This window comes from Littorina saxatilis, linkage group LG11, assembly GCF_037325665.1.
Source record: "Littorina saxatilis isolate snail1 linkage group LG11, US_GU_Lsax_2.0, whole genome shotgun sequence".
NCBI lineage: Eukaryota > Metazoa > Mollusca > Gastropoda > Littorinimorpha > Littorinidae > Littorina > Littorina saxatilis.
The window spans coordinates 9,011,316-9,037,910 of NC_090255.1; the positions used below are offsets into that span (position 1 = coordinate 9,011,316).

General features: G+C 44.1%; 1 protein-coding gene across 2 annotated transcripts in view; it reads left to right on the top strand.

Moving 5' to 3' along the window:
* Nucleotides 1–22,461, top strand: part of LOC138979688 (uncharacterized) — a 43,836-nt gene extending 21,375 nt beyond the window's left edge. Inside the window, exons 13-20 of one of the 2 annotated variants that reach the window (XM_070352406.1) lie at nt 10,006–10,221; nt 12,107–12,200; nt 13,965–14,070; nt 15,682–15,810; nt 18,097–18,142; nt 19,239–19,309; nt 20,034–20,120; nt 20,560–22,461. In XM_070352406.1, the coding sequence (XP_070208507.1) occupies nt 10,006–10,221; nt 12,107–12,200; nt 13,965–14,070; nt 15,682–15,810; nt 18,097–18,142; nt 19,239–19,309; nt 20,034–20,120; nt 20,560–20,694 (884 nt within the window). In that variant the 3' untranslated portion in view covers nt 20,695–22,461. Of the gene's footprint in view, nt 1–10,005; nt 10,222–12,106; nt 12,201–13,720; nt 13,800–13,964; nt 14,071–15,681; nt 15,811–18,096; nt 18,143–19,238; nt 19,310–20,033; nt 20,121–20,559 lie in introns of those variants that run through there. The other variant, XM_070352407.1, reaches the window with a different exon arrangement.
* Nucleotides 22,462–26,595: the final 4,134 nt, after the last annotated feature.

Genomic DNA, 26,595 nt, shown 5'->3' on the forward strand with positions numbered 1-26,595 from the left:
TCCCTGTCATCCATGTCATCCTTGTCATCCCTGTCATCCTTGTCATCCCTGTCATCCATGTCATCCTTGTCATCCCTGTCATCCTTGTCATCCATGTCATCCTTGTCATCCATGTCATCCATGTCATCCCTGTCATCCCTGTCATCCATGTCATCCCTGTCATCCCTGTCATCCTTGTCATCCCTGTCATCCCTGTCATCCTTGTCATCCTTGTCATCCATGTCATCCATGTCATCCTTGTCATCCCTGTCATCCCTGTCATCCTTGTCATCCCTGTCATCCCTGTCATCCTTGTCATCCTTGTCATCCATGTCATCCTTGTCATCCTTGTCATCCATGTCATCCCTGTCATCCCTGTCATCCTTGTCATCCCTGTCATCCTTGTCATCCATGTCATCCCTGTCATCCCTGTCATTCCTGTCATCCTTGTCATCCCTGTCATCCATGTCATCCATGTCATCCCTGTCATCCATGTCATCCCTGTCATTCCTGTCATCCATGTCATCCTTGTCATCCATGTCATCCATGTCATCCATGTCATCCATGTCATCCATGTCATCCCTGTCATCCCTGTCATCCCTGTCATCCCTGTCATCCTTGTCATCCATGTCATCCATGTCATCCATGTCATCCCTGTCATCCTTGTCATCCATGTCATCCCTGTCATCCTTGTCATCCATGTCATCCATGTCATCCATTGTCATCCATGTCATCCATGTCATCCCTGTCATCCCTGTCATCCCTGTCATTCCTGTCATCCCTGTCATCCCTGTCATCCTTGTCATCATGTCATCCTTGTCATCCATGTCATCCATGTCATCCTTGTCATCCATGTCATCCATGTCATCCCTGTCATCCATGTCATCCATGTCATCCCTGTCATCCATGTCATCCATGTCATCCATGTCATCCATGTCATTCCTGTCATTCCTGTCATCCCTGTCATCCTTGTCATCCTGTCATCCTTGTCATCCATGTCATCCATGTCATTCCTGTCATCCCTGTCATCCTTGTCATCCCTGTCATCCCTGTCATCCCTGTCATCCCTGTCATCCTTGTCATCCCTGTCATCCCTGTCATCCTTGTCATCCATGTCATCCCTGTCATCCCTGTCATTCCTGTCATCCTTGTCATCCCTGTCATCCATGTCATCCCTGTCATCCCTGTCATCCCTGTCATCCCTGTCATTCCTTGTCATCCATGTCATCCTTGTCATCCATGTCATCCATGTCATCCTTGTCATCCATGTCATCCTTGTCATCCATGTCATCCATGTCATCCATGTCATCCATGTCATCCCTGTCATCCCTGTCATCCATGTCATCCCTGTCATCCCTGTCATCCCTTGTCATCCATGTCATCCATGTCATCCATGTCATCCCTGTCATCCCTGTCATCCCTGTCATCCATGTCATCCCTGTCATTCCTGTCATCCCTGTCATCCATGTCATCCTTGTCATCCATGTCATCCTTGTCATCCATGTCATCCATGTCATCCTTGTCATCACTGTCATCCCTGTCATCCCTGTCATCACTGTCATCACTGTCATCCCTGTCATCCCTGTCATCACTGTCATCACTGTCATCACTGTCATCCCTGTCATCACTGTCATCACTGTCATCCCTGTCATCCCTGTCATCCCTGTCATCCCTGTCATCCCTGTCATCCCTGTCATCACTGTCATCACTGTCATCCCTGTCATCACTGTCATCCCTGTCATCCCTGTCATCCATGTCATCCTTGTCATCCCTGTCATCCATGTCATCCATGTCATCCATGTCATCCATGTCATCCATGTCATCCATGTCATCCCTGTCATCCATGTCATCCATGTCATCCATGTCATCACTGTCATCACTGTCATCCCTGTCATCCCTGTCATCCCTGTCATCACTGTCATCCATGTCATCCCTGTCATCCATGTCATCACTGTCATCACTGTCATCCCTGTCATCCATGTCATCCTTGTCATCCCTGTCATCCATGTCATCCCTGTCATCCCTGTCATCCCTGTCATCCATGTCATCCATGTCATCCTTGTCATCCATGTCATCCATGTCATCCCTGTCATCCATGTCATCCCTGTCATTCCTGTCATCCCTGTCATCCCTGTCATCCTTGTCATCCATGTCATCCCTGTCATCCCTGTCATTCCTGTCATCCTTGTCATCCCTGTCATCCCTGTCATCCTTGTCATCCCTGTCATCCTTGTCATCCATGTCATCCTTGTCATCCCTGTCATCCCTGTCATCCATGTCATTCCTGTCATCCCTTTCATTCCTGTCATTCCTGTCATCCCTTTCATTTCTGTCATCCCTGTCATTCCTGTCATCCCTGTCATCCCTGTCATCCCTATTCCTGTCATCCCTGTCATCCCTGTCATCCCTGTCATCCCTGTCATCACTGTCATCTCTGTCATCACTGTCATCACTGTCATCACTGTCATCACTGTCATCCCTGTCATCACTGTCATCCCTGTCATCCTTGTCATCCATGTCATCCTGTCATCCATGTCATCCATGTCATCCCTGTCATCCTTGTCATCCATGTCATCCTTGTCATCCCTGTCATCCATGTCATCCTTGTCATCCCTGTCATCCTTGTCATCCCTGTCATCCTTGTCATCCATGTCATCCTTGTCATCCATGTCATCCATGTCATCCCTGTCATCCCTGTCATCCTTGTCATCCCTGTCATCCATGTCATCCTTGTCATCCCTGTCATCCTTGTCATCCATGTCATCCTTGTCATCCATGTCATCCATGTCATCCTTGTCATCCATGTCATCCCTGTCATCCATGTCATCCTTGTCATCCCTGTCATCCATGTCATCCTTGTCATCCCTGTCATCCTTGTCATCCCTGTCATCCATGTCATCCTTGTCATCCCTGTCATCCATGTCATCCCTGTCATCCCTGTCATCCATGTCATCCCTGTCATTCCTGTCATCCTTGTCATCCCTGTCATCCATGTCATCCCTGTCATCCCTGTCATCCTTGTCATCCCTGTCATCCATGTCATCCTTGTCATCCCTGTCATCCCTGTCATCCTTGTCATCCCTGTCATCCATGTCATCCTTGTCATCCCTGTCATCCTTGTCATCCATGTCATCCTTGTCATCCATGTCATCCATGTCATCCCTGTCATCCATGTCATCCCTGTCATCCCTGTCATCCTTGTCATCCCTGTCATCCCTGTCATCCTTGTCATCCTTGTCATCCATGTCATCCCTGTCATCCTTGTCATCCCTGTCATCCATGTCATCCATGTCATCCTTGTCATCCCTGTCATCCTTGTCATCCCTGTCATCCATGTCATCCATGTCATCCATGTCATCCATGTCATCCCTGTCATCCATGTCATCCTGTCATCCCTGTCATCCATGTCATCCTTGTCATCCCTGTCATCCTTGTCATCCCTGTCATCCATGTCATCCTTGTCATCCCTGTCATCCTTGTCATCCTTGTCATCCATGTCATCCATGTCATCCTTGTCATCCCATGTCATCCTTGTCATCCTGTCATCCTTGTCATCCTTGTCATCCATGTCATCCATGTCATCCCTGTCATCCCTGTCATCCATGTCATCCCTGTCATCCCTGTCATCCCTGTCATCCTGTCATCCCTGTCATCCTTGTCATCCTTGTCATCCATGTCATCCCTGTCATCCCTGTCATCCTTGTCATCCCTGTCATCCCTGTCATCACTGTCATCCCTGTCATCCCTGTCATCCCTGTCATCCCTGTCATCCCTGTCATCACTGTCATCACTGTCATCACTGTCATCCCTGTCATCCCTGTCATCACTGTCATCCCTGTCATCACTGTCATCACTGTCATCCCTGTCATCACTGTCATCACTGTCATCACTGTCATCCATGTCATCCATGTCATCCTTGTCATCCATGTCATCCCTGTCATCCCTGTCATCCCTGTCATCCCTGTCATCCTTGTCATCCATGTCATCCATGTCATCCATGTCATCCATGTCATCCATGTCATCCTTGTCATCCATGTCATCCCTGTCATCCTTGTCATCCATGTCATCCATGTCATCCTTGTCATCCATGTCATCCATGTCATCCATGTCATCCCTGTCATCCCTGTCATCCCTGTCATCCATGTCATCCCTGTCATTCCTGTCATCCCTGTCATCCCTGTCATCCTTGTCATCCATGTCATCCTTGTCATCCATGTCATCCATGTCATCCATGTCATCCTTGTCATCCTTGTCATCCATGTCATCCATGTCATCCCTGTCATCCATGTCATCCCTGTCATCCCTGTCATCCATGTCATTCCTGTCATTCCTGTCATCCCTGTCATCCTTGTCATCCATGTCATCCTTGTCATCCATGTCATCCATGTCATTCCTGTCATCCATGTCATCCTTGTCATCCCTGTCATCCCTGTCATCCCTGTCATCCTTGTCATCCTTGTCATCCCTGTCATCCCTGTCATCCTTGTCATCCATGTCATCCCTGTCATCCCTGTCATTCCTGTCATCCTTGTCATCCCTGTCATCCATGTCATCCCTGTCATCCCTGTCATCCCTGTCATCCCTGTCATCCTTGTCATCCATGTCATCCTTGTCATCCATGTCATCCATGTCATCCATGTCATCCTTGTCATCCTTGTCATCCATGTCATCCATGTCATCCATGTCATCCCTGTCATCCCTGTCATCCTTGTCATCCCTGTCATCCCTGTCATCCTTGTCATCCTTGTCATCCATGTCATCCTTGTCATCCTTGTCATCCATGTCATTCCTGTCATCCCTGTCATCCTTGTCATCCTTGTCATCCATGTCATCCCTGTCATCCCTGTCATCCTTGTCATCCCTGTCATCCCTGTCATCCTGTCATCCTGTCATCCATGTCATCCTTGTCATCCCTGTCATCCTTGTCATCCTTGTCATCCATGTCATCCTTGTCATCCCTGTCATCCCTGTCATCCATGTCATCCATGTCATCCCTGTCATCCATGTCATCCATGTCATCCCTGTCATCCCTGTCATCCTTGTCATCCATGTCATCCCTGTCATCCTTGTCATCCCTGTCATCCATGTCATCCTTGTCATCCTTGTCATCCATGTCATCCTTGTCATCCTTGTCATCCATGTCATCCTTGTCATCCTTGTCATCCCTGTCATCCCTGTCATCCTTGTCATCCTTGTCATCCTTGTCATCCATGTCATCCCTGTCATCCCTGTCATCCCTGTCATCCCTGTCATCCTTGTCATCCCTGTCATCCCTGTCATCCTTGTCATCCTTGTCATCCATGTCATCCTTGTCATCCTTGTCATCCATGTCATCCCTGTCATCCCTGTCATCCCTGTCATCCCTGTCATCCTTGTCATCCCTGTCATCCCTGTCATCCTTGTCATCCTTGTCATCCATGTCATCCTTGTCATCCTTGTCATCCATGTCATTCCTGTCATCCCTGTCATCCTTGTCATCCTTGTCATCCATGTCATCCCTGTCATCCCTGTCATCCTTGTCATCCCTGTCATCCCTGTCATCCTTGTCATTCCTGTCATCCATGTCATCCTTGTCATCCCTGTCATCCTTGTCATCCTTGTCATCCATGTCATCCTTGTCATCCCTGTCATCCCTGTCATCCATGTCATCCATGTCATCCCTGTCATCCATGTCATCCATGTCATCCCTGTCATTCCTGTCATCCCTGTCATCCATGTCATCCCTGTCATCCTTGTCATCCATGTCATCCCTGTCATCCTTGTCATCCCTGTCATCCTTGTCATCCCTGTCATCCCTGTCATCCATGTCATCCATGTCATCCCTGTCATCCTTGTCATCCATGTCATCCATGTCATCCCTGTCATCCTTGTCATCCTTGTCATCCCTGTCATCCTTGTCATCCCTGTCATCCATGTCATCCCTGTCATCCTTGTCATCCATGTCATCCCTGTCATCCCTGTCATCCTTGTCATCCCTGTCATCCCTGTCATCCTTGTCATCCCTGTCATCCATGTCATCCATGTCATCCCTGTCATCCTTGTCATCCTTGTCATCCATGTCATCCATGTCATCCCTGTCATCCCTGTCATCCTTGTCATCCCTGTCATCCATGTCATCCTTGTCATCCCTGTCATCCTTGTCATCCTTGTCATCCATGTCATCCCTGTCATTCCTGTCATCCCTGTCATCCTTGTCATCCATGTCATCCCTGTCATCCATGTCATCCATGTCATCCTTGTCATCCATGTCATCCCTGTCATCCCTGTCATCCCTGTCATCCATGTCATCCTTGTCATCCCTGTCATCCTTGTCATCCATGTCATCCCTGTCATTCCTGTCATCCCTGTCATCCTTGTCATCCCTGTCATCCTTGTCATCCCTGTCATCCTTGTCATCCATGTCATCCCTGTCATTCCTGTCATCCATGTCATCCCTGTCATCCATGTCATCCCTGTCATCCCTGTCATCCCTGTCATCCTTGTCATCCCTGTCATCCCTGTCATCCCTGTCATCCATGTCATCCCTGTCATCCCTGTCATCCTTGTCATCCCTGTCATCCATGTCATCCTTGTCATCCCTGTCATCCTTGTCATCCTTGTCATCCATGTCATCCCTGTCATTCCTGTCATCCTTGTCATCCCTGTCATCCCTGTCATCCATGTCATCCATGTCATCCCTGTCATTCCTGTCATTCCTGTCATCCCTGTCATCCTTGTCATCCCTGTCATCCATGTCATCCTTGTCATCCATGTCATCCATGTCATTCCATGTCATCCTTGTCATCCCTGTCATCCCTGTCATCCCTGTCATCCCTGTCATCCCTGTCATCCCTGTCATCCCTGTCATTGTCATCCATGTCATCCCTGTCATCCCTGTCATTCCTGTCATCCCTGTCATCCATGTCATCCATGTCATCCCTGTCATCCCTGTCATCCCTGTCATCCATGTCATCCCTGTCATCCCTGTCATCCATGTCATCCATGTCATCCTTGTCATCCATGTCATCCATGTCATCCTTGTCATCCCTGTCATCCATGTCATCCCTGTCATTCCTGTCATCCCTGTCATCCCTGTCATCCATGTCATCCTTGTCATCCATGTCATCCATGTCATCCTTGTCATCCTTGTCATCCATGTCATCCATGTCATCCCTGTCATCCCTGTCATCCCTGTCATCCTTGTCATCCATGTCATCCCTGTCATCCCTGTCATCCATGTCATCCCTGTCATCCTTGTCATCCCTGTCATCCATGTCATCCTTGTCATCCTTGTCATCCATGTCATCCCTGTCATCCATGTCATCCCTGTCATCCCTGTCATCCCTGTCATCCCTGTCATTCCTGTCATCCCTGTCATCCCTGTCATCCATGTCATCCTTGTCATCCCTGTCATCCCTGTCATCCATGTCATCCTTGTCATCCTTGTCATCCCTGTCATCCATGTCATCCTTGTCATCCCTGTCATCCCTGTCATCCCTGTCATCCCTATTCCTGTCATCCCTTTCATACCTGTCATCTCTGTCATCCCTGTCATTCCTGTCATCCCTGTCATCCCTGTCATTCCTGTCTAATTACTGGGGTACTGTTTATTTTAATGATTAAACATAAATTTGTCACTCAGCATTTGATCAACGATTACAGCGTTTGTCTTTAAACATTGAAAGGAGCATTTGTTTTAAATAAATGTATGGTTAAACTTAATCAACGATGCATCAGACGCATCTGAGTGTGAAGCATGTTTGAATCTTCGATGTTCAAATGTTGCGTGGAGTACACTCGTTTTTTTCTTCTGAAAATACGCCAAGTTTGTTTGAGAATACTCCCAAGTACAAACGGGGGTTCCCAGGTCTGTCTAAGCCTAAAGTAGGCATTGGAGTGATGGCAGTTCAGTGGGGATTGAAAACAGCAAGCTCTGTAACACTGTGCTTACTCCCAGGGAATAAGGTAAGGTTATATTCGGATTAAAAACAAGCTTTGAAAATTAAAAATATAAAAATTATGATTAAAATTAAATTTCCGAAATTGATTTAAAAACAATTTCATCTTATTCCTTGTCGGTTCCTGATTCCAAAAACATATAGATATGATATGTTTGGATTAAAAACACGCTCAGAAAGTTAAAACAAAGAGAGGCACAGAAAAGCGTGTTATGCAGCACAGCGAAACCACTACCGCGCTAAACAGGCTCGTCAGTTTCACTCCGTTTTGCACAAGCGGTGGACTACGGTCATTGTGAAAAAATGCAGTGCGTTGAGTTTGATTCTGTGAGTTCCACAGCTTGACTAAATGTAGTAATTTCGCCTTACTCGACTTGTTTAACTTTATTTTCTCAGATAATTGGAACCCCCCGCGGGTTAGGGGGAGTCCCATATTGGTTGGGACGAGAAAGAATTTACCCGATGCTCCCCAGCATGTCGTAAGAGGCGACTAACGGGTTCTGTTTCCCTTTTTACCCTTGTTTAGTTGTTAAGTGTTTCTTGTATAGAATATAGTCAATGTTTGTAAAGATTTTAGTCAAGCAGTATGTAAGAAATGTTAAGTCCTTTGTACTGGAAACTTGCATTCTCCCAGTAAGGTCATATATTGTACTACGTTGCAAGCCCCTGGAGCAAATTTTGATTAGTGCTTTTGTGAACAAGAAACAATTGACAAGTGGCTCTATCCCATCTCCCCCCTTCCCCCGTCGCGATATAACCTTCGTGGTTGAAAACGACGTTAAACACCAAATAAAGAAAGAAAGAAAGATACTTGAAGATCTTTAAAGAGAGGTTACCCTGTACCCACAGGTGTCATTACAGTGGTACCTCTCTTTAAAGAGAGGTTACCCTGTACCCACAGGTGTCATTACAATCAATCAATCAATCAATATGAGGCTTATATCGCGCGTATTCCGTGGGTACAGTTTTAAGCGCAAAGATTTTAAAAAAAAAATTTTTTTAATGCAATTTATATCGCGCACATATTTAAGGCGCAGGGATTTATTTATGCCGTGTGAGATGGAATTTTTTTTACACAATACATCACGCATTCACATCGGCCAGCAGATCGCAGCCATTTCGGCGCATATCCTACTTTTCACGACCTATTATTCCAAGTAACACGGGTATTTTGATGGACATTTTTATCTATGCCTATACAATTTTGCCAGGAAAGACCCTTTTGTCAATCGTGGGATCTTTAACGTGCACACCCCAATGTAGTGTACACGAAGGGACCTCGGTTTTTCGTCTCATCCGAAAGACTAGCACTTGAACCCACCACCTAGGTTAGGAAAGGGGGGAGAAAATTGCTAACGCCCTGACCCAGGGTCGAACTCGCAACCTCTCGCTTCCGAGCGCAAGTGCGTTACCACTTGGCCACCCAGTCCACAGTGGTACCTCTCTTTAAAGAGAGGTTTCCCTGTACCCACAGGTGTCATTACAGTGGTACCTCTCTTTAAAGAGAGGTTACCCTGTACCCACAGGTGACATTACAGTGGTACCTCTCTTTAAAGAGAGGTTACCCTGTACCCACAGGTGTCATTACAGTGGTACCTCTCTTTAAAGAGAGGTTACCCTGTACCCACAGGTGACATTACAGTGGTACCTCTCTTTAAAGAGAGGTTACCCTGTACCCACAGGTGTCATTACAGTGGTACCTCTCTTTAACTACTTTGAAAATGTAACCAAAAAATCTGTTGTTACAATGAGGGGTTGTAAAGTCGAGTTTTACTTTGTTAGGTCCATGTCGGGGTCAGTCAATGATCCAGAATGATATGAGCGTTTTCTGGATGCCGCTAGCAATGTGATCATGATCTTCTTCCTTCAAACGATTGTGATAACTAGTTGATCATTACATTTTTTACCCACAGATGCATTATTTCAGTTCACATTTAAACTGACAGGCTTTGTATATCTGTGGCACCTATCCTTGTCACCGCGCGAGCGTCTGTCAGGAAATACACTGAGCCCGGTGCGGACATTTCATGCCAACACCACGGCCGTTTTGACCATAATAATGTCTCTTTCTGTGTTTTTGTGTGGACAGGATTCGTACATATTTGGCACCTGTCTACATCACCGCGCGAGGGTCTGTCAGGAAATACACTGAGCCCGGTGCGGACATTTCATGCCAACACCACGGCCGTTTTGACCATCGACTGGAGCTGGACTGACCCGACCAACTTTCTGACCGGGGGACTGGACGGCTGGCTCAAAATCTGGGACGCCCAAAACACCTCCACGTATCTTTCAATTCTGCCCTGTAAGGAAATACACTGGCTTGAAAAGTTTTTTAGTTTTTTGAGTCACTTGAGAAAAAGTGACTCTATGTAATCGGTCAGTGTTAGTCTGTCCGGCCGGCCGTCCGTCCGGCCGGCCGTCCGTAGACACCACCTTAACGTTGGACTTTTCTCGGAAACTATCAAAGCGATCCGGCTCATATTTTGTTTAGTCGTGACCTCCAATGACCTCTACACTTTAACGATGGTTTCGTTGACCTTTGACCTTTTTCAAGGTCACAGGTCAGCGTCAAAGGAAAAATTAGACATTTTATATCTTTGACAAAGTTCATCGGATGTGATTGAAACTTTGTAGGATTATTCTTTACATCAAAGTATTTACATCTGTAGCCTTTTACGAACGTTATCAGAAAAACAAGGGAGATAACTAGCCTTTTCTGTTCGGCAACACACAACTTAACGTTGGGCTTTTCTCGGAAACTATAAAAGTGACCGGGCTCAAATTTTATGTGAACGTGACTCCCAGTGACCTCTACACTTTGACGTCTGCTTTGGTGACCTTTGACCTTTTTCAAGGTCACAGGTATGTCTTGAAGGAAAAAAATTGAAATATCATATCTCTGAAACTATTCATCGGATTTGATTCAAACTTTATAGGATTATTCTTTACATCAAATTATTTACATCTGTATTGTGTTGTGAATAGCAATTTCTTCCTGTCCATCTGATGCCTCATATAATATTCAGAACTGCGAAAGTGACTCGATCGAGCGTTTGCTCTTCTTGTTGTGTGTGGGGCCCGGTAGCTCAGATGGTAGAGCACTGGACTTGTGATCGGAAGGTCGCAGGTTCGAATTCGGGCCGGGGCGGACACGGGTCAACTTTATGTGCAGACCCAGAGACGGAAGCCATGTCCCACCCCCGTGTCATCACAATGGCACGTAAAAGACCTTGGTCATTCTGCCATAAGTGCAGGTGGCTGAATACACCTAAACACGCAGACACCTGGGTAGCGCGACTCCGTTGCTGCTAGCTTTCCACTGGGAGGAAGCGACCCGAATTTCCCAGCGATGGGACAATAAAGTAATGAAAATGAAAATGAAAAATGAAAATGTGATCTGATAAATAAAGGTAAGTAAGCGCTCTAAATTTATACAACATGTGTAATAGAGTAAGTGAGAGTTATTCAACAGCTGACGTCCTGGGTGACTTAATTTAACAGGAAACTAACCGTTCAATAAACAACAAAGAAGAACAACAACAAAATACAAACAGTGTGTGTGTGGTGTAGTCATGTGTACATCAAGGGCACATTGCAAGTTGTCATTTCAGTGCTCCAATCCGTACCTCACAAAGAGCGCTCTTTCTTTGCATATTCTATGCCATACAACTGAACTTTTAAAACGCTGCGTTTTACAAAGTGAAGGCAATCCTCCTGTGTGGTAACATTATTTGTAACGCAGAATCTTGTGGGATGACTTTGGAAGCAATTTGTGGGCCTTTTTTTGGGGGGTATTATCCCTTTTCAGACCTGGGAACCCATACGATTTTGACGTATTTTGTACACATGATTGTCTAGAATACGATCAGTACGTTCAGTGGAAAAAACATACGAGAAAAATTCCTAGACTACTTTTCTTCACAAGCCCATCCCGAAGCCGATCCAGTATTTTGACACATGAGCACAGTTTTTGTCAGTTGACATTGGAAGAAGCATTTGTTTGAAATGTATTGGTAAACTTAACGGACATGTGTGAAGCATTTTTGAATCATGGATGTTCGAATGCTGTTTCGAGTACATACTGGCTTCCTGAGATGTTTGAGAATACTCCAAGTGCAAAACAGGGGTTCCCAGGTCTGTCTTGTTAACAGTGCGGACGTGTTCTGTTTATCTCTGACGGTGCATAGGGGTGGATAGAGATTTGCGAGGCGCCATCCGTTCTGCGTCCTTCGGCTGTGCTGTGATGGATGGTCTCGTCTTCGCTGATGATCAGCGGCATAGGTGAGTGAAAAGGGGGGGAGGGGTTTGGTTGGTTGGTTGGTTGGTTGGGAATGGTGTGTGTGTGTGCGTTTGTGTATTATTGTGTGTGTGTGTGTGTGTGTGTCTGTATCTATGTGTGTGTCTGTATCTATGTGTGTGTCTGTGTCTGTGTGTGTATGGGAGTGTGTGTGGGAGTGTGTGTATTATTGTGTGTGTGTGTGTGTCTGTCTGTGTCTATATGTGTGTCTGTGTCTATGTGTGTGTCTGTGTCTGTGTGTGTATGGGAGTGTGTGTGGGAGTGTGTGTATTATTGTGTGTGTGTGTGTGTCTGTCTGTATCTATGTGTGTGTCTGTGTCTATGTGTGTGTCTGTGTCTGTGTGTGTATGGGAGTGTGTGTGGGAGTGTGTGTATTATTGTGTGTGTGTGTGTGTCTGTCTGTATCTATGTGTGTGTCTGTGTCTATGTGTGTGTCTGTGTCTGTCTGTATCTATGTGTGTGTCTGTGTCTATGTGTCTGTGTGTGTGTGTCTGTGTCTATGTGTCTGTGTGTGTGTGTCTGTGTCTATGTGTGTGTGTATGGGAGTGTGTGTGGGAGTGTGTGTGTCTGTGTCTATGTGTCTGTGTGTGTGTGTGTGTGTCTATGTGTGTGTGTGCGTTTGTGTGTGTGGGAGTGTGTAGAGCGTTTAATGACGGCTTACTACGGCCAAAACTTGGGGTTACCATTTTCATAATCATGTGTTCTGGGTTTTTTAATTTTTTTTTATTTTTTATAGAAGGCCTTGTCGAGCAGTTATCCGACATTAAAGATGCATCTCACAAGTCTCTACCATACTCGGTACAGTTGAACCCCCCCCCCCCCCCCCCACCCCAATTTAAGACTCGCTTTTTTCTAAGACCTTAGGTTTTTTTTATTTCCTATTCATATCCTCTGTAAATGTACCCCCAGTTTTTAGACTCCCCTCCTTTGTCTTTCTTTCTTTATTTGGTCTTTAACGTCGTTTTCAACCACGAAGGTTATATCGCGACGGGGGAAGGGGGGAGATGGGATAGAGCCACTTGTCAATTGTTTCTTGTTCACAAAAGCACTAATCAAAAATTTGCTCCAGGGGCTTGCAACGTAGTACAATGTATGACCTTACTGGGAGAATGCAAGTTTCCAGTACAAAGGACTTAACATTTCTTACATACTGCTTGACTAAAATCTTTACAAAAATTGACTATATTCTATATAAGAAACATTTAACAAGGGTAAAAGGAGAAACAGAATCCGTTAGTCGCCTCTTACGACATGCTGGGGAGCATCGGGTAAATTCTTCCCCCTAACCCGCGGGGGGTCCCTCCTTTTTAAGACCTGATTTTTTCACATTTGTGAAGGTTGTAAAAGGGGGGTTTCCCTATAGCGCACCCCTATAATGGTCCTTTGGCAGCAGTGTCAGGAGTTTTGTGTGTGTGTGTGTACAGGTACTCTGGAGCTGTGTATGGGGTGGATCTAGTCCCACCCTGGGTAGAGCGGCTCATCTCATGATTGTGTGTGTGTACAGGTACTCTGGAGCTGTGTACGGGGTGGATCTAGTCCCACCCTGGGTAGAGCAGCTCATCTCATGATTGTGTGTGTGTACAGGTACTCTGGAGCTGTGTATGGGGTGGATCTAGTCCCACCCTGGGTAGAGCGGCTCATCTCATGATTGTGTGTGTGTACAGGTACTCTGGAGCTGTGTACGGGGTGGATCTAGTCCCATCCTGGGTAGAGCGGCTCATCTCATGATTGTGTGTGTGTGTGTACAGGTACTCTGGAGCTGTGTACGGGGTGGATCTAGCCACAGGTCCCACCCTGGGTAGAGCGGCTCACGAAGCTGTGACAGGACTGGATAGACATGCTTCAGGCGTCTGGGTGAGACACTGATATAAGATAAGATAAGATTAGATTAGATTGGGTTAGATAAGATCTGCCATGTGCTGACAAAACCCAATTAGTCCATGATTTTTAATAGTTGGATTTTTTGTTCATCAAAAAGTAGAAATCAAGGCGCAGCTAGTGTGTAAATTTAGCTCTGATATGTGCTTTCTGAACTCCCCACTCAACATAAACACTCTTTTCGTTGAAAGATTAGCACATCAGACCTGACAATCGGCATTGCGGTTGTGATCGCATCCTTCGGTGCACAGATCAATTGACCTCGTGTGGAGAAGTCACGTTTAGCTTGATTCTTCTTCTTCTGCGTTTGTGGGCTGAAACTCCCACGTCCACTTGTGTTTTTGCACGAGTGGATTTTTACGTGTATGACCGTTTTTACCCCGCCATTTAGGCAGCCATACGCCGCTTTCGGAGAAAGCATGCTGGGTATTTTTGTGCTTCTATAACACACCGAACTCTGACATGGATTAAAGGATCTTTTCCGTGCGCACTTGGTCTTGTGCTTGCGTGTGCACACGAAGGGAGATAAGCCAATAGCAAGTCTGCACATAAGTTGACCTGGGAGATCAGAAATTGATTCAATGTTTACTAGGAAAAGCAACTTTATTACAACCCATCAAGTCCCGACTAGAGGTATTTCCCGAATTCGTCTACAGTGGAAACACCCTTTCTAAGACACCCCCTTATTTTTAATTTTTTTTTAATTTCTTCTTTTTTTTAGGAGATCAGACATTGTTAATTGTTAATAATTGTGCCTTTTTTTTTATATCGGAAGTTTTTTTTTATTTTCATTTTTTTTATTATCATTTTAATTCTTATTAAGTTATTATTGTTTTCCTTCAGTCTCACTCTTTCTCTCAGCTTCACACTCAATGGATAGTAAACAGATCATGGACAATTTTTAAAAAAAAATTTTTTTTAATTTACATTTACCCTCTCTCTCTCTCCTCTCTCTCTCTCTCTCTCTCTCTCTCTCTCTCTCTCTCTCTCTCTCTCTCTCTCTCTCTCTCTCTCTCTCTCTCTCTCTCTCTCTCTCTCTCTCTCTCTCTCTCTCTCCTTTGGTAATATTGTAAGACACCCTGATTTCAGACTTCCTCCTTGTTAAGACCCTGTTTTCTCAGATTTGTGTTCATACTCTCTGTAAATTTTCCCCCATTTCATGACTCCTTCCTTGTTAAGACTTGATTTACTTGGATTTTTGAAAGTTGTAAAAGGAGGGTTTCACTTTAATCACAGACGGGCGCTGTGGCAGGGTGGTAAGACGTCGGTCTCTTAATCGGAAGGTCGAGGGTTCGAATCCCGGCCGCGGCCGCCTGGTGGGTTAAGTGTGGAGATTTTTCCGATCTCCCAGGTCAACTTATGTGCAGACCTGCTAGTGGCTTATCACCCTTCGGCGTATGGCTGCCTAAATGGCGGGGTAAAAATGGTCATACACGCAAAATTCCACTCGTGCAAAAACACGAGTGTACGTGGGAGTTTCAGCCCACGAACGCAGAAGAAGAAGAAGAACTTTAATCAGAAATTTTGTGCCAAAAATGTGAACTGTTTGTTTTGTGTGTGTGTGTGTGTGTGTGTGTGTGTGTGCAGGATGTTGGTTACAGTGACTGGTACAACGTGACTGTGAGTGCCAGCAACACCGGACTTCTTTCCATCTCCACCTGTTGGCCTGTTCACAACCTTCGTGCCAAGAATATCACACAGAAACGCAGAGGCTTTGTGAGTGATATTTTGTGTGCCAGCTCTGCTACGGACTGAGCTATCTCCCTGCCCCTGTTTCTCTGTGTGTGTGTGTGTGTGTGTGTGTGTGTGTGTGTGTGTGTGTGTGTGTGTGTGTGTATGTTTGTCATTTCATCATGCATGGATTATGACTAGGAATGAATTTTTATGCATGCATTTTTATGGTGAAAATATCAGCTTTAAGAATGTTCACTGTTACATAACTGAAGTATTTATTGTATTTTCAAATCAAGATTCTTCAATGCTGAAAGACTGCATTTCATTATGAATGAGTGAGCTCTAAAATTCCCCAAGAGTTCAACTTGGCACATCTATCTTTTCTGGAAAAGAAGCCAAGTTAAAACTCAATTAGACTTGAAACAGGGCAATAACTACATGTACATTATTGATCTCACTGGTTAAAAGGTCAAAGTCGTTATTGACCCTAAGTTGGTCGGTCGGTCATCAAAAAAGGAGGGCGTCGTTCTTGGGAGGTTAGTTACAGTGTAAAAAGAATCTGTGCTGAGAAATTCGGTCGGCAAAAGGAAGGGGTCAAGAAGAACAAGAACAAGAACAAATCTTTAATTGTCTAAGGCCACAGCCCCTTACAATAGTGGTTAAAATAACAGCAATAGTATCTGCACAGTTATAAATTATAGTCACGCATAAAATTCAACAAGGAAGGGGTCGTTCTTGGGAGAGGTCGTTACCGGAGGTTCCAATGTAATCTTTATAGATAATAATAATAATAATAAAAATAATTGTCAGTAAGTACTGGTGTCACATGACTGATGTGAACCAGTTGATTGGCTAATGGCGATGCGCTAAAACTGTTAGCGCACTCTTGGAGTGCGCTAACTTTTCCACAGAGCGTATTCTTCCGCCCTTTGCCTAAGCAAGACTGTGCTCTCATCCTCAGAATTAATTAATGACATGTAGCTTATATTCTCCACAATACCAAATGACCATAAATTCCCTGCTTCTCAATTAAAGCAGAAGTGGTTTTTTTCTGACAGATTGCATGTGCCTGTGCCAGTGCCAGTGATCTAAAAATAGAAGCCGCTGTGTTTCATCTAATTTTCGCCGACTTGCATAGATTCTTCTCATATGCCGTGTTAGTGGCATGTAGCTTATCATCCACATTACCAAATGATGAGTTAGTATCCAATTCCCAGCGGCTAACAGAAAACACAAGTGTTATTCGTACCAGCTAGACCAGTTTGGAAGACTGACTCGATCGACTCTGTAGCCTAGCACAGTAGCAGACGACATTAACCCCGCTCAGCAAATTAACATGTTGGGCAAATGTGAACGAAAAAACGATGGGGATATAATACGTGTAGGGTTCAGAGCATTCTTACCATTCATATTTAGTATCAGACTCCCCGATGAGTGAAGATACAACACGAGAAATATTCCACATTTGTTTTGAAAATGTGCGAACCGTTGAGTCCCGTTTCGAGTCAATTCAAGGGGAATCACTCCGCACAGTCAATCCGTCGAAGCTCGACTGGAGGTTTCGAATCGCAAACAATGAAGAGCACAGTCCTTTCTCCAAGTTCAAATGAGGTCTCTCTGAAAGATCATCACTGTTCAGATTAACGCTACACTGGAATTTACCAACAGAAATTAAAATGCGTGTGACGAAAGCACGACACACTTGAGACACCCCACACAAAAGTAGATCTTTACTGTACACGACCTGACCACACAGTTATGCCTATTCAAATGCGCGTTGCAAAATGTGCGTTTGGAATCTTCTTTTTTCTATGGCGGTACTGACAATATCGTTATTGAAACAATCCCAGTGCACTAAGGGATTTATAGAGCAAATCTCGAAAATAATTATTGAACTCAGCGCTATGCGCTTCGTTCAATAATGAATTTTCTCGATTTGCTCTATAAATCCCTTAGTGCACTGGGATGTCTCAATAACTTAAATAATAAATTAGCATTTATATAGCGCAACATCATAACTTTACAATTATGCTCTTTGCGCTTGACACATTTAAAATTAAAACACAGTTATACAAGCATTTACATTTACATTCATAGTCAACAACACTTAATCAAAAGCATACACCATCAAACATACATTACAAAAAATTCTTCCACTAACTAAGTAATAAAAACATGAATAAAATAGGTAGTGAAAACAAGGAAATACCAGCTGAATACCCTTAATCAAACAGAACAAGTTATCAACAATACTGAAAACAGCCAATCTCAGATCTCAGCACAGTTGCTCTTACATGACCTTGAACAAGTTCTTCTCTCTCGTTGCAGCCTGTGTTTACGACATCCTTATCCACCCACCCAAAGGACAAGAATGGTGAGTGAATATTGTGATTGTCAATCAACAGGAAAACGGTTTTTAACGTAAAGTCATGACCAGCATCTGATAACAAGGGCATTAAAACATACATAATAGTCCCTGTGATTGTAATTCATCGGTCAGATACCCCATCCAATTACCCAGCCCTCGTTTATAATTACTGTAAAAAAACACTTTTAAGACCTCCGAAAATCTTAGAAAATCAGGTCCTAAATTGGAGGGAGTCTTAAAATAGGGGTAAAGGCTGTGAACAGAAAGTCTGAGAAAAGATGGTCTTAAAAGGGGGGGGGGGGGGGGGGTCTTAAATTGGGGGTCTTAAAAGGGGGGTTCCACTGTATGATTCTTGGCATGTCATGAAGACTCATCAATAAACTTCAGCTTTTAGGATCAAACTTGTCGCAGACCCCTTGCACCCTCATCTTCGCAACAGATGCCATTTTGTCTGCAATTCCTTATTATACAGAACATTTTTTGGAAATATCTCCGTCGGGGTTGTAGTGGTTGTGAAAGACTAAATACCCTTGCTTTTTACTCTGGCAAAAAACTTCACACGTTCTCCTGTCCACATGTTTCCCACACCCCTCGCTAGTGATTGGCCCCTCCAATGTTTGTCCGAGTAAAAAGCAAGGGCATTCACTCCTTCACAACCCATACAAACTTGACGAAGTTTTTTTTTCGGAATTCGTCTATGAGCATGTGTTGAAGCCCGTCCTTAAGTGAGCACGAAGTCGACTTGGCGAAGCTTCTCGAAGTCTTTTATACCGAAAACTGATAGCTACGGCGAAGTACTGTGTCCACTTCTTCGCTTTGCAAGTTCTGACATGCGAAGCTACACCGTGGCTCTGCTACGAAGTTGTTCTTTTTGCCAGAAGAGTGTTTTTTGATTCAAGATGGAGGTAGAAATCACTCGAACCCGAAGAGTGCATTCCCTTGGGCTTTGCGAAGCTATGCTGAAAGTAGTTTAATTAAGGGACGAATTCTTGTTCCGGAAGCTTCATGTAGTCAGGTATGTGAAGTCGACTTCGTCCCATAAAGGACAGGCTTCACAGACAAGCTTCACTGTTGTAAAACATTTCTCTTTCCCTCCTTTCAGTCAGCAGGTCGGGTGTGGAGGACGATGCCCCCAGTGGTCTGAGAGTCCAGTTTGTTGACCGCAGCATCAAGGTATGGTTCATATCTTCCTTACCTGTTACAGATAGCAAGATTTGAGAGTTTGGGAGCAGGGGGGGGGGGGGGGGGGGAGAGAGAGAGAATGCATGCTTGTTCTCATCTCTATGTTAGGTTAGTTTTGCTTGTATTTTCTAATTTCATGATTTGTATATCGTGTGTGTGCGTGGCAGCTCAGAATTTAGGCAGCGGTTTTCAACTGACTTTTTTCTAACAAAAATCTCATGAAAGTTGGTTGCAAATTTGTCATGTGAACAGCACTTTCGTGAAAGCAGACACACCTGTAGGCAAACAGCTAAGTCTCACTTCAGGAAGGTGCTGGGTAGCTCAGTTGGTAGAGCACTGGACTCGTAATCCTAGGGTTATGCGTTCGAATGTCGGCCAGAATGGACACAGGTCAACTTTATGTGAAGACTCAGATTTGGTATCCATGTCCCATGAAAATAATAATAATAATAATAAGGGTATTTTTATGGCGCAAATCCTAAAATAGTTCTAAGCGCCTTACAATCAATCTTCAATATAATAATCTTCATTACAGCGGTGAAACCTCAGTCATTCTGACATAAGTGCTGGCTGCTGATGAGACTTAAACACACACACACACACACACACCTAGGTAGCACAGCTCTTGTTGCTGCTAGATTTCCAAAGGGAGGAAGCGACCCGAATTTGGTGTAGTAAAGGAAAAGAAAAGAAATACTAATGTGCTTTGTTACAGGCACCGAAGGACTTGGTGAAGGCACAGGATGAGAAGGCGTTTTGTCGGCAAACATTCAACACGTATCAAGGAGTAGATGTGTTCACAGTAAGTGCACTGATTCTGTGTGTGTGTGTGTGTGTGTGGGTGTGTGTGGTCTGTGTGTGTGTGTGTGTGTGTGTCTGTCTGTCTGTCTGTCTGTGTGTTTGTGTGTGTGTGTGTGTGTCTGTCTGTCTGTCTGCCTGTTTGTGTGTGTGTGTGTGTGTTTGTGTGTGTGCGTGCATGCATGCGTGCGTGCGTGCGTGCGTGCGTGTGTGTGTTTGCCTATTTACATGCATGAATGTGCTTTGTTTGTGTGTGTGTGTGTGTGTGTGTGCTTGTGTGTGTGTGTGTGTGTATGTGTGTGTGTGTGGGGGGGGTTGATAGAAAGATCAAAGCGTGTGCAGCGTGTGTGTTATGCTGCTTGCCATTTAGTGTATTTACTTTTAACTTCTGAACATCGAATCATCAAATGATGCATCAAGCCATGTTTCTGTCATTTCACCAGGTGAACTTTAACCCCAACAAGGCGAGCAGCGAGTGGATTGCTGTGGGAACGAAGGCGGGATTCCTGCGCATTATTCACCTGCAGTGCCTGGGGGCACAGTGCAAATCCTCAGCCGAGTTCTTTGGCGCCAGGTAGCAGGGCGTGCAGAGCATCAAAGGGGAGACTTTAGCAGACATTTCTGGAACGAGAGCTCAGCAATGAGGAAAAAAAGTGTTGAAAAGTTCTCTTGGGGAAAAAAATTGATGAGAAAAAGACAGCCGAAAGGAAGAAATGTCTGCAAACACAGCATGATTCCAGTGGGAAGGAAGCAGACGTCAGAAGAGAAAGTAGCCAAAAGGGAGATAATAAGGTTTGCCAAAGCCAAAATAAGCACATATTTATACCTTTCTCTTATCCCTGATGTAAGAGTGTTGCAATTGATCACTTACATCAGAAAGGTGGTATTTTGAAACTTTCTTAAGAAATGACAGACATGTAAAACTAAATATTTCGCAAGGAATTTCAAAGAAGAAAAAAATCTATTATACATTGACTTGGAAGATAGTGAGGCACCTTTTGAGGAATTGATAGCAGTTTATGAACATGGTTCTGAGAAATAACAACCAGAAACCCCACTCCAAATTGTAAAAAAAAACCTCACCAAAAGCTGAAGTCATTCAGCTGATTATACAGAGGAGAAAAAGCTGAATATGTCCAGCTCTTAAAAGATATTAGAGAGAAAGTAAGATCACTGAAGAAATCAGGAGAGTTATCTGAAGAACAATTTTCCAAGCCGTCCAAGATTCAGACTGTTGCTAAAAATGAAATGTGCGATAACTGTCCTGCATGCCGAAGGTGACTGAATCATAAAGATGTGTGTGTGTCTGGGTGTGTGTGTGTTTGACATTTTGTATTATTTTGTTTCTGATTCTGCAAACCAAGCAAAGAAAATCATTTTATTGAAATTGTGTGTGAATGTGTGCTTCTGTGCGTGCTTTTGTGAAAGCTGTGTGTGTGTGTGTGTGTGTGTATGTATGTGCGACATTTGTATAATTTGTTTCTGCTTCTGTAAACCAGGTGAAGAAAACCATTTAATTAACTCAGTGATGTACATTTTTCTAGCAGCCTTTAGGACAATTGTCCTGAAGACTGAAAATCAATAGGACACAGTGTCCTGAGATTGCAATTTCAATAGGACAAAAACAAGACTCGTAAAACCACATTTAAAAAGATTTTTCAGTTTAAATTCGTCCACCTTCCGCGACTGTCATGACTAGATACTCAAATGATTGAATCACATTTCAAAGTTATTTGAACAGTTGTTGCTAATCTCTTTTCTTGCTTTGAAAAAACAACTTTCTCGCCGCATATCTCTTGATTCTCCTTGTGTCCTGGTGCAGCAACAGCGTGTTTTCCATTGGTTTAAACGATTTATTGCTGAGTCAATGAATGCACTCGAGGCACCATATGGGTTCGGTTTTCTTTTTTTCTTCTTGATCCAACTTGAGGATAAATTAATTCAAAGAATCAGATCCCATATGGTGCCTCGTTCACTCAACAAACTGGTCACACGCAGTGCATACTTTCGCTTGGCAAAACCAAAACCAGCTTTCCTCACGCAGTGTTTACTTTCGCTTGGCAAAACCGAAACAAGCTTTCCTCTTGAAAATTGAACAGTCCGCATGTCCGCTTCATTGTCAAAAACGATCGGACCCTTGACCACTTCTTCTGTAGGTTAATCGGACCTGTGTCCTGCTGGGGTTAAAAAAGCTATAGGTCCTGGGGAAATTGGATCGGTCAGAGACCGGAGACCGACTAAAATGTACATCACTGTAACTTAAAATTGTCAAGTGGTGCAGCATTTGTTTACTTGACGTTTTCTTTGACTTTGTCAGCTTTAAAATTAAAAGTGACGAAAACATTTGAATGAGTTGTTGTTGGTGTGTGAGAAATAAGTTAATAAATTAAAGCATTCTGTTATCTTCATCTCTTTTTGCTCCATGTAGTAACTATTAATGTACCGCACACACACACACACACACACACACACACACACGGAGAGCTTTCTCCTCAGGCCTCCAATATTAATACATGTAATCTCAACAATCACACAGCCCCCCCCCCCCCACCTCTTTTCCTTCCACACTCATGTACAAGACCTTATTCTACTCACGAGGGACGAAATGCTTTCCCTGCATGTGTCGTTTACTTGTGCATCACGCAACACATGCGAAACTCGCTTATAAAACACACACACGTACACGTACAGAGAGATACAGACATACACGCACGCACACAAATCCATAAATACACACCCACACAAACACACGCAAGCACATACGTACACACTCATAAACACACACGCAAACACATACACGCACACACTCACACACGCACACACGCACACACACACACAGTGTTTCTTTAGGCTTCCTGTGTTGTGTGTTGCATCAGGCTTTCTGTCAACTAATATGCTTTTTTTAATATAATTAATTTGCAAAATATAGAAACGTATGGAAAAGTAGTTATCACACACACACACACACACACAAACACACACAAACAAACTTATACACTCAGACACACACACACACACAAATAAACAAACACACACACACACAAATAAACACACACTCACACACACACACAAACACACACATGCTGCTCTCTCTTTCTCTCACACATTGAGAGCGCGACGATAAAGTACTTGACCGCACAAAGCGACAAGCAAAACATGTCCGTCAAATTTCTTTACCCAAGATAGTAAAGTTTAAAGTTGTATTACCACAGAGGTTGCGATGAATCATCAATGGGTCAATGTGGAAGAATATCAGAGAGAGGCCGGGAGACAGACAGACAGACATACATACAGACACACATACAGACACAGACAGACAGACAGACAGACAGCGACAGGCAGACAGAGACAGACACGTAACTGGCATTTGCGGCAAGTCAGGGGCTGAGATGCACGAAGCCAAACTGGGTGTCACCCAACTGGGTAGGAACAAGCCGCGGGGTCTGATGGATTGAACTAAACAACAAATCTCAATTTCAACCCATCCGACCCCGCGACTGTGTATCACCCTTTTGGGTGGCACCCAGAATCGCTTCGGTCACTTCAGCCCCAGGACCTCTTTAAGTAAAAAAAAATCAGTGTGTTTGTTTATACAGCTCGATGTTGGGGTCTGATTATGTTAGCACCTAATGCCCCCCACACACCACAAAAACTTACACAACGGGCATTGACCGAGAAAATGCAGCATGAGAAAATGATTTGACATGCATGCTCTTTGTAAGATCTGAGAAATAAAGGGAACTAAGCGCTCTAAATGCAGAAGACATGTGCGCGAAGGATATGCGGGGAACATTCCTGGCACATGAGAGAATAACAAGCCATGTATCAATTGGACATTGGATTTTTCTCCTTTGCACCATGAGACGTCCGAGTTCGACCAAAACTCATATTTATGCGGATATCCGAGACTTCAAAAGAGTGTATGTTTTTGAGCGTGCAATTTTAAATAGGGACCAGGAATTCTAACAAAAATCGATCTTCTTCTTCTTCTTCTGCGTTCGTGGGCTGAAACTCCCACGTACACTCGTGTTTTTTGCACGAGTGGAATTTTACGTGTATGACCGTTTTTACCCCGCCATTAAGGCAGCCATACGCCGCTTTCGGAGGAAGCATGCTGGATATTTTCGTGTTTCTATAACCCACCGAACTCTGACATGGATTACAGGATCTTTTCCGTGCGCACTTGGTCTTGTGCTTGCGTGTACACACGAAGGGGGATAAGCCACTGGCAGGTCTGCACATAAGTTGACCTGGGAGATCGGAAAAATCTCCACACTTAACCCACCAGGCGGCCGCGACCGGGATTCGAACCCTCGACCTTCCGATTAAGAGGCCGACGTCTTACCACCCCGCCACAGCGCCCGTCTGTGACTCGGTCAGTTCTGGCTGACGCTACGATGATATGACGGCGTTCTTTGAGCTTAGGTTCACGTCTTGATTTGAAGGCAAGCGTCATGGCGTGACGAAACAATCGCAGTGACTCTATCGAGCAGTAACAACGGGCAGATAACGATTTACAGTCTGTGACTCGGTCAGTCTTCTGTTCGGTCTGTCGCTACGATGACACCCAACACTACATTCGCTGTCAATGCAAACAAACACGGTGGTTAAGTCAGATTATCGCACCCCACACAGGGCAAGGTATACACACGTATTGTAGAGTAAAATAAGCTGTCATAAATGCACACTACAAGATTCGTTTAGCTTCTGTCTGTGTGTTTGAGGATTGAGGAATTCTTGCTCCGAGTTGGATTTGTGAATCCGTGTTGAGTTGTCACAGTCTGTGTCTATGAACTTCGGTTGGATTTTTTTTACTTGTAATTGGATTTTCTTATGTGAGGATTTCCTACATCTATTCTGAGTTTTAATGTGAGTATGAACTTCTGTGTGACTTTTAATTTAATTTTTATTTTTAAATTTTTTTTTTTACTTGTAATGCATTAAAAAAAAAAACTTGTCATGCATTTTCTACATTTATGCTGAGTGTGAGTATAAACTTCTCTGGGATTTTTTTCTCTCACTTGTAATGGAGTTTTGGTTACTTGTGGATTTTCTACATCTATGTTTAGTTCTCAGAAATTGAGTATAACTGTCTTTGGAATTAATACTTGTACTTGTACGTAACACACAGTCATCTAACTCTCTATGCGTATCGTTTTTGCCAAGTTTATACAGTAGGGTAAAGGCCTATGTGTGTTGATTCTTCAGCATAAAGCAAACTAACACCGTGGCCTCTGTCAGAATATCGCACCCCATACAATGTATATATACAAACGACTTATAACTTTTGTCAACTGCAATAGGTGCATAATTATTGAAAGACAGGTAACTAGAGACTAAACTGCTTCTGTCTGTGAGGAATTCTTGCTCGGAGTTGGTTTTGTGAATGTGTGCGAACTTATGTGAGATTTCTACTGGCACTGCAGAATTTCTACATCTGTGTTGAAATGTTGTCAGAATATCAGACGAGTCAGATTATCGCACCCCATCATGGGGGGATATACAAACGGCCTGAAAACTGTCATAGGTGCATACTACAAGATAGGCAGCTAGAGGCTAGATTGTCTTTGTCGGGGCATTCGAGGAAATCTTGCTCGGAGTGAGATTTGTCTACAGAAACAGACAAGGAGTTTTTATATGAAGTCTTATATCGCGCGCGTATCTCCAGACTCGGACTCAAGGCGCAGGGATCTATTTATGCCGTGTGATATGGAATTTTTTACACAATACATCACGCATTCACATCGACCAGCAGATCGCAGCCATTTCGGCGCATATTCTACTTTTTCACGGCCTATTATTCCAAGTCACACGGGTATTGTGGTGGACATTTTTTTGTATCTATGCCTATACAATTTTGCCAGGAAAGACCCTTTTGTCAATCGTGGGATCTTTAACGTGCACACCCCAATGTAGTGTACATCGCACCCCATCATGGGGGGATATACAAACGGCTTGAAAACTGTCATGGGTGCATACTACTAGATCGGTAGCTATAGACTGTACATTACTGTCTCTGTTGGGGTATTTGAGGAATTCTTGCCCGGGATGAGATTTGTCAACGAAAACAAATAAGACGTTTTTAGTCAGATGATCGCACCCCACACAGGGTGATATTTATATTATATACAAACGGCTCTTTGAATGTTATTGGTGCCTACGACACGATTCCTTTGCAGTCGAAAAGTAACATCTTCTTAAAACTTTATCATCTATTTCAAAATCTCTTTACCTGGGATAAATCCCGAACAGTCGAGTAATATCGAGTAAGCATCTCTATAAGGATCTCTTTTGTTTTCAACAGTGCGTGATTTCCCAGTCACTTTGTTTCTTTGAAGAACAGCAGGATTTGGAAAAGGTTCAGCGAAGACCTAATACACGACATGCCGGTTTCGTACCAATGTTGCTATTCAACAGTTTTCGTGATCTCGACTGACTGTTAGGGGTTTAGTGTCCATAGGTCACATTTGCCTATATAG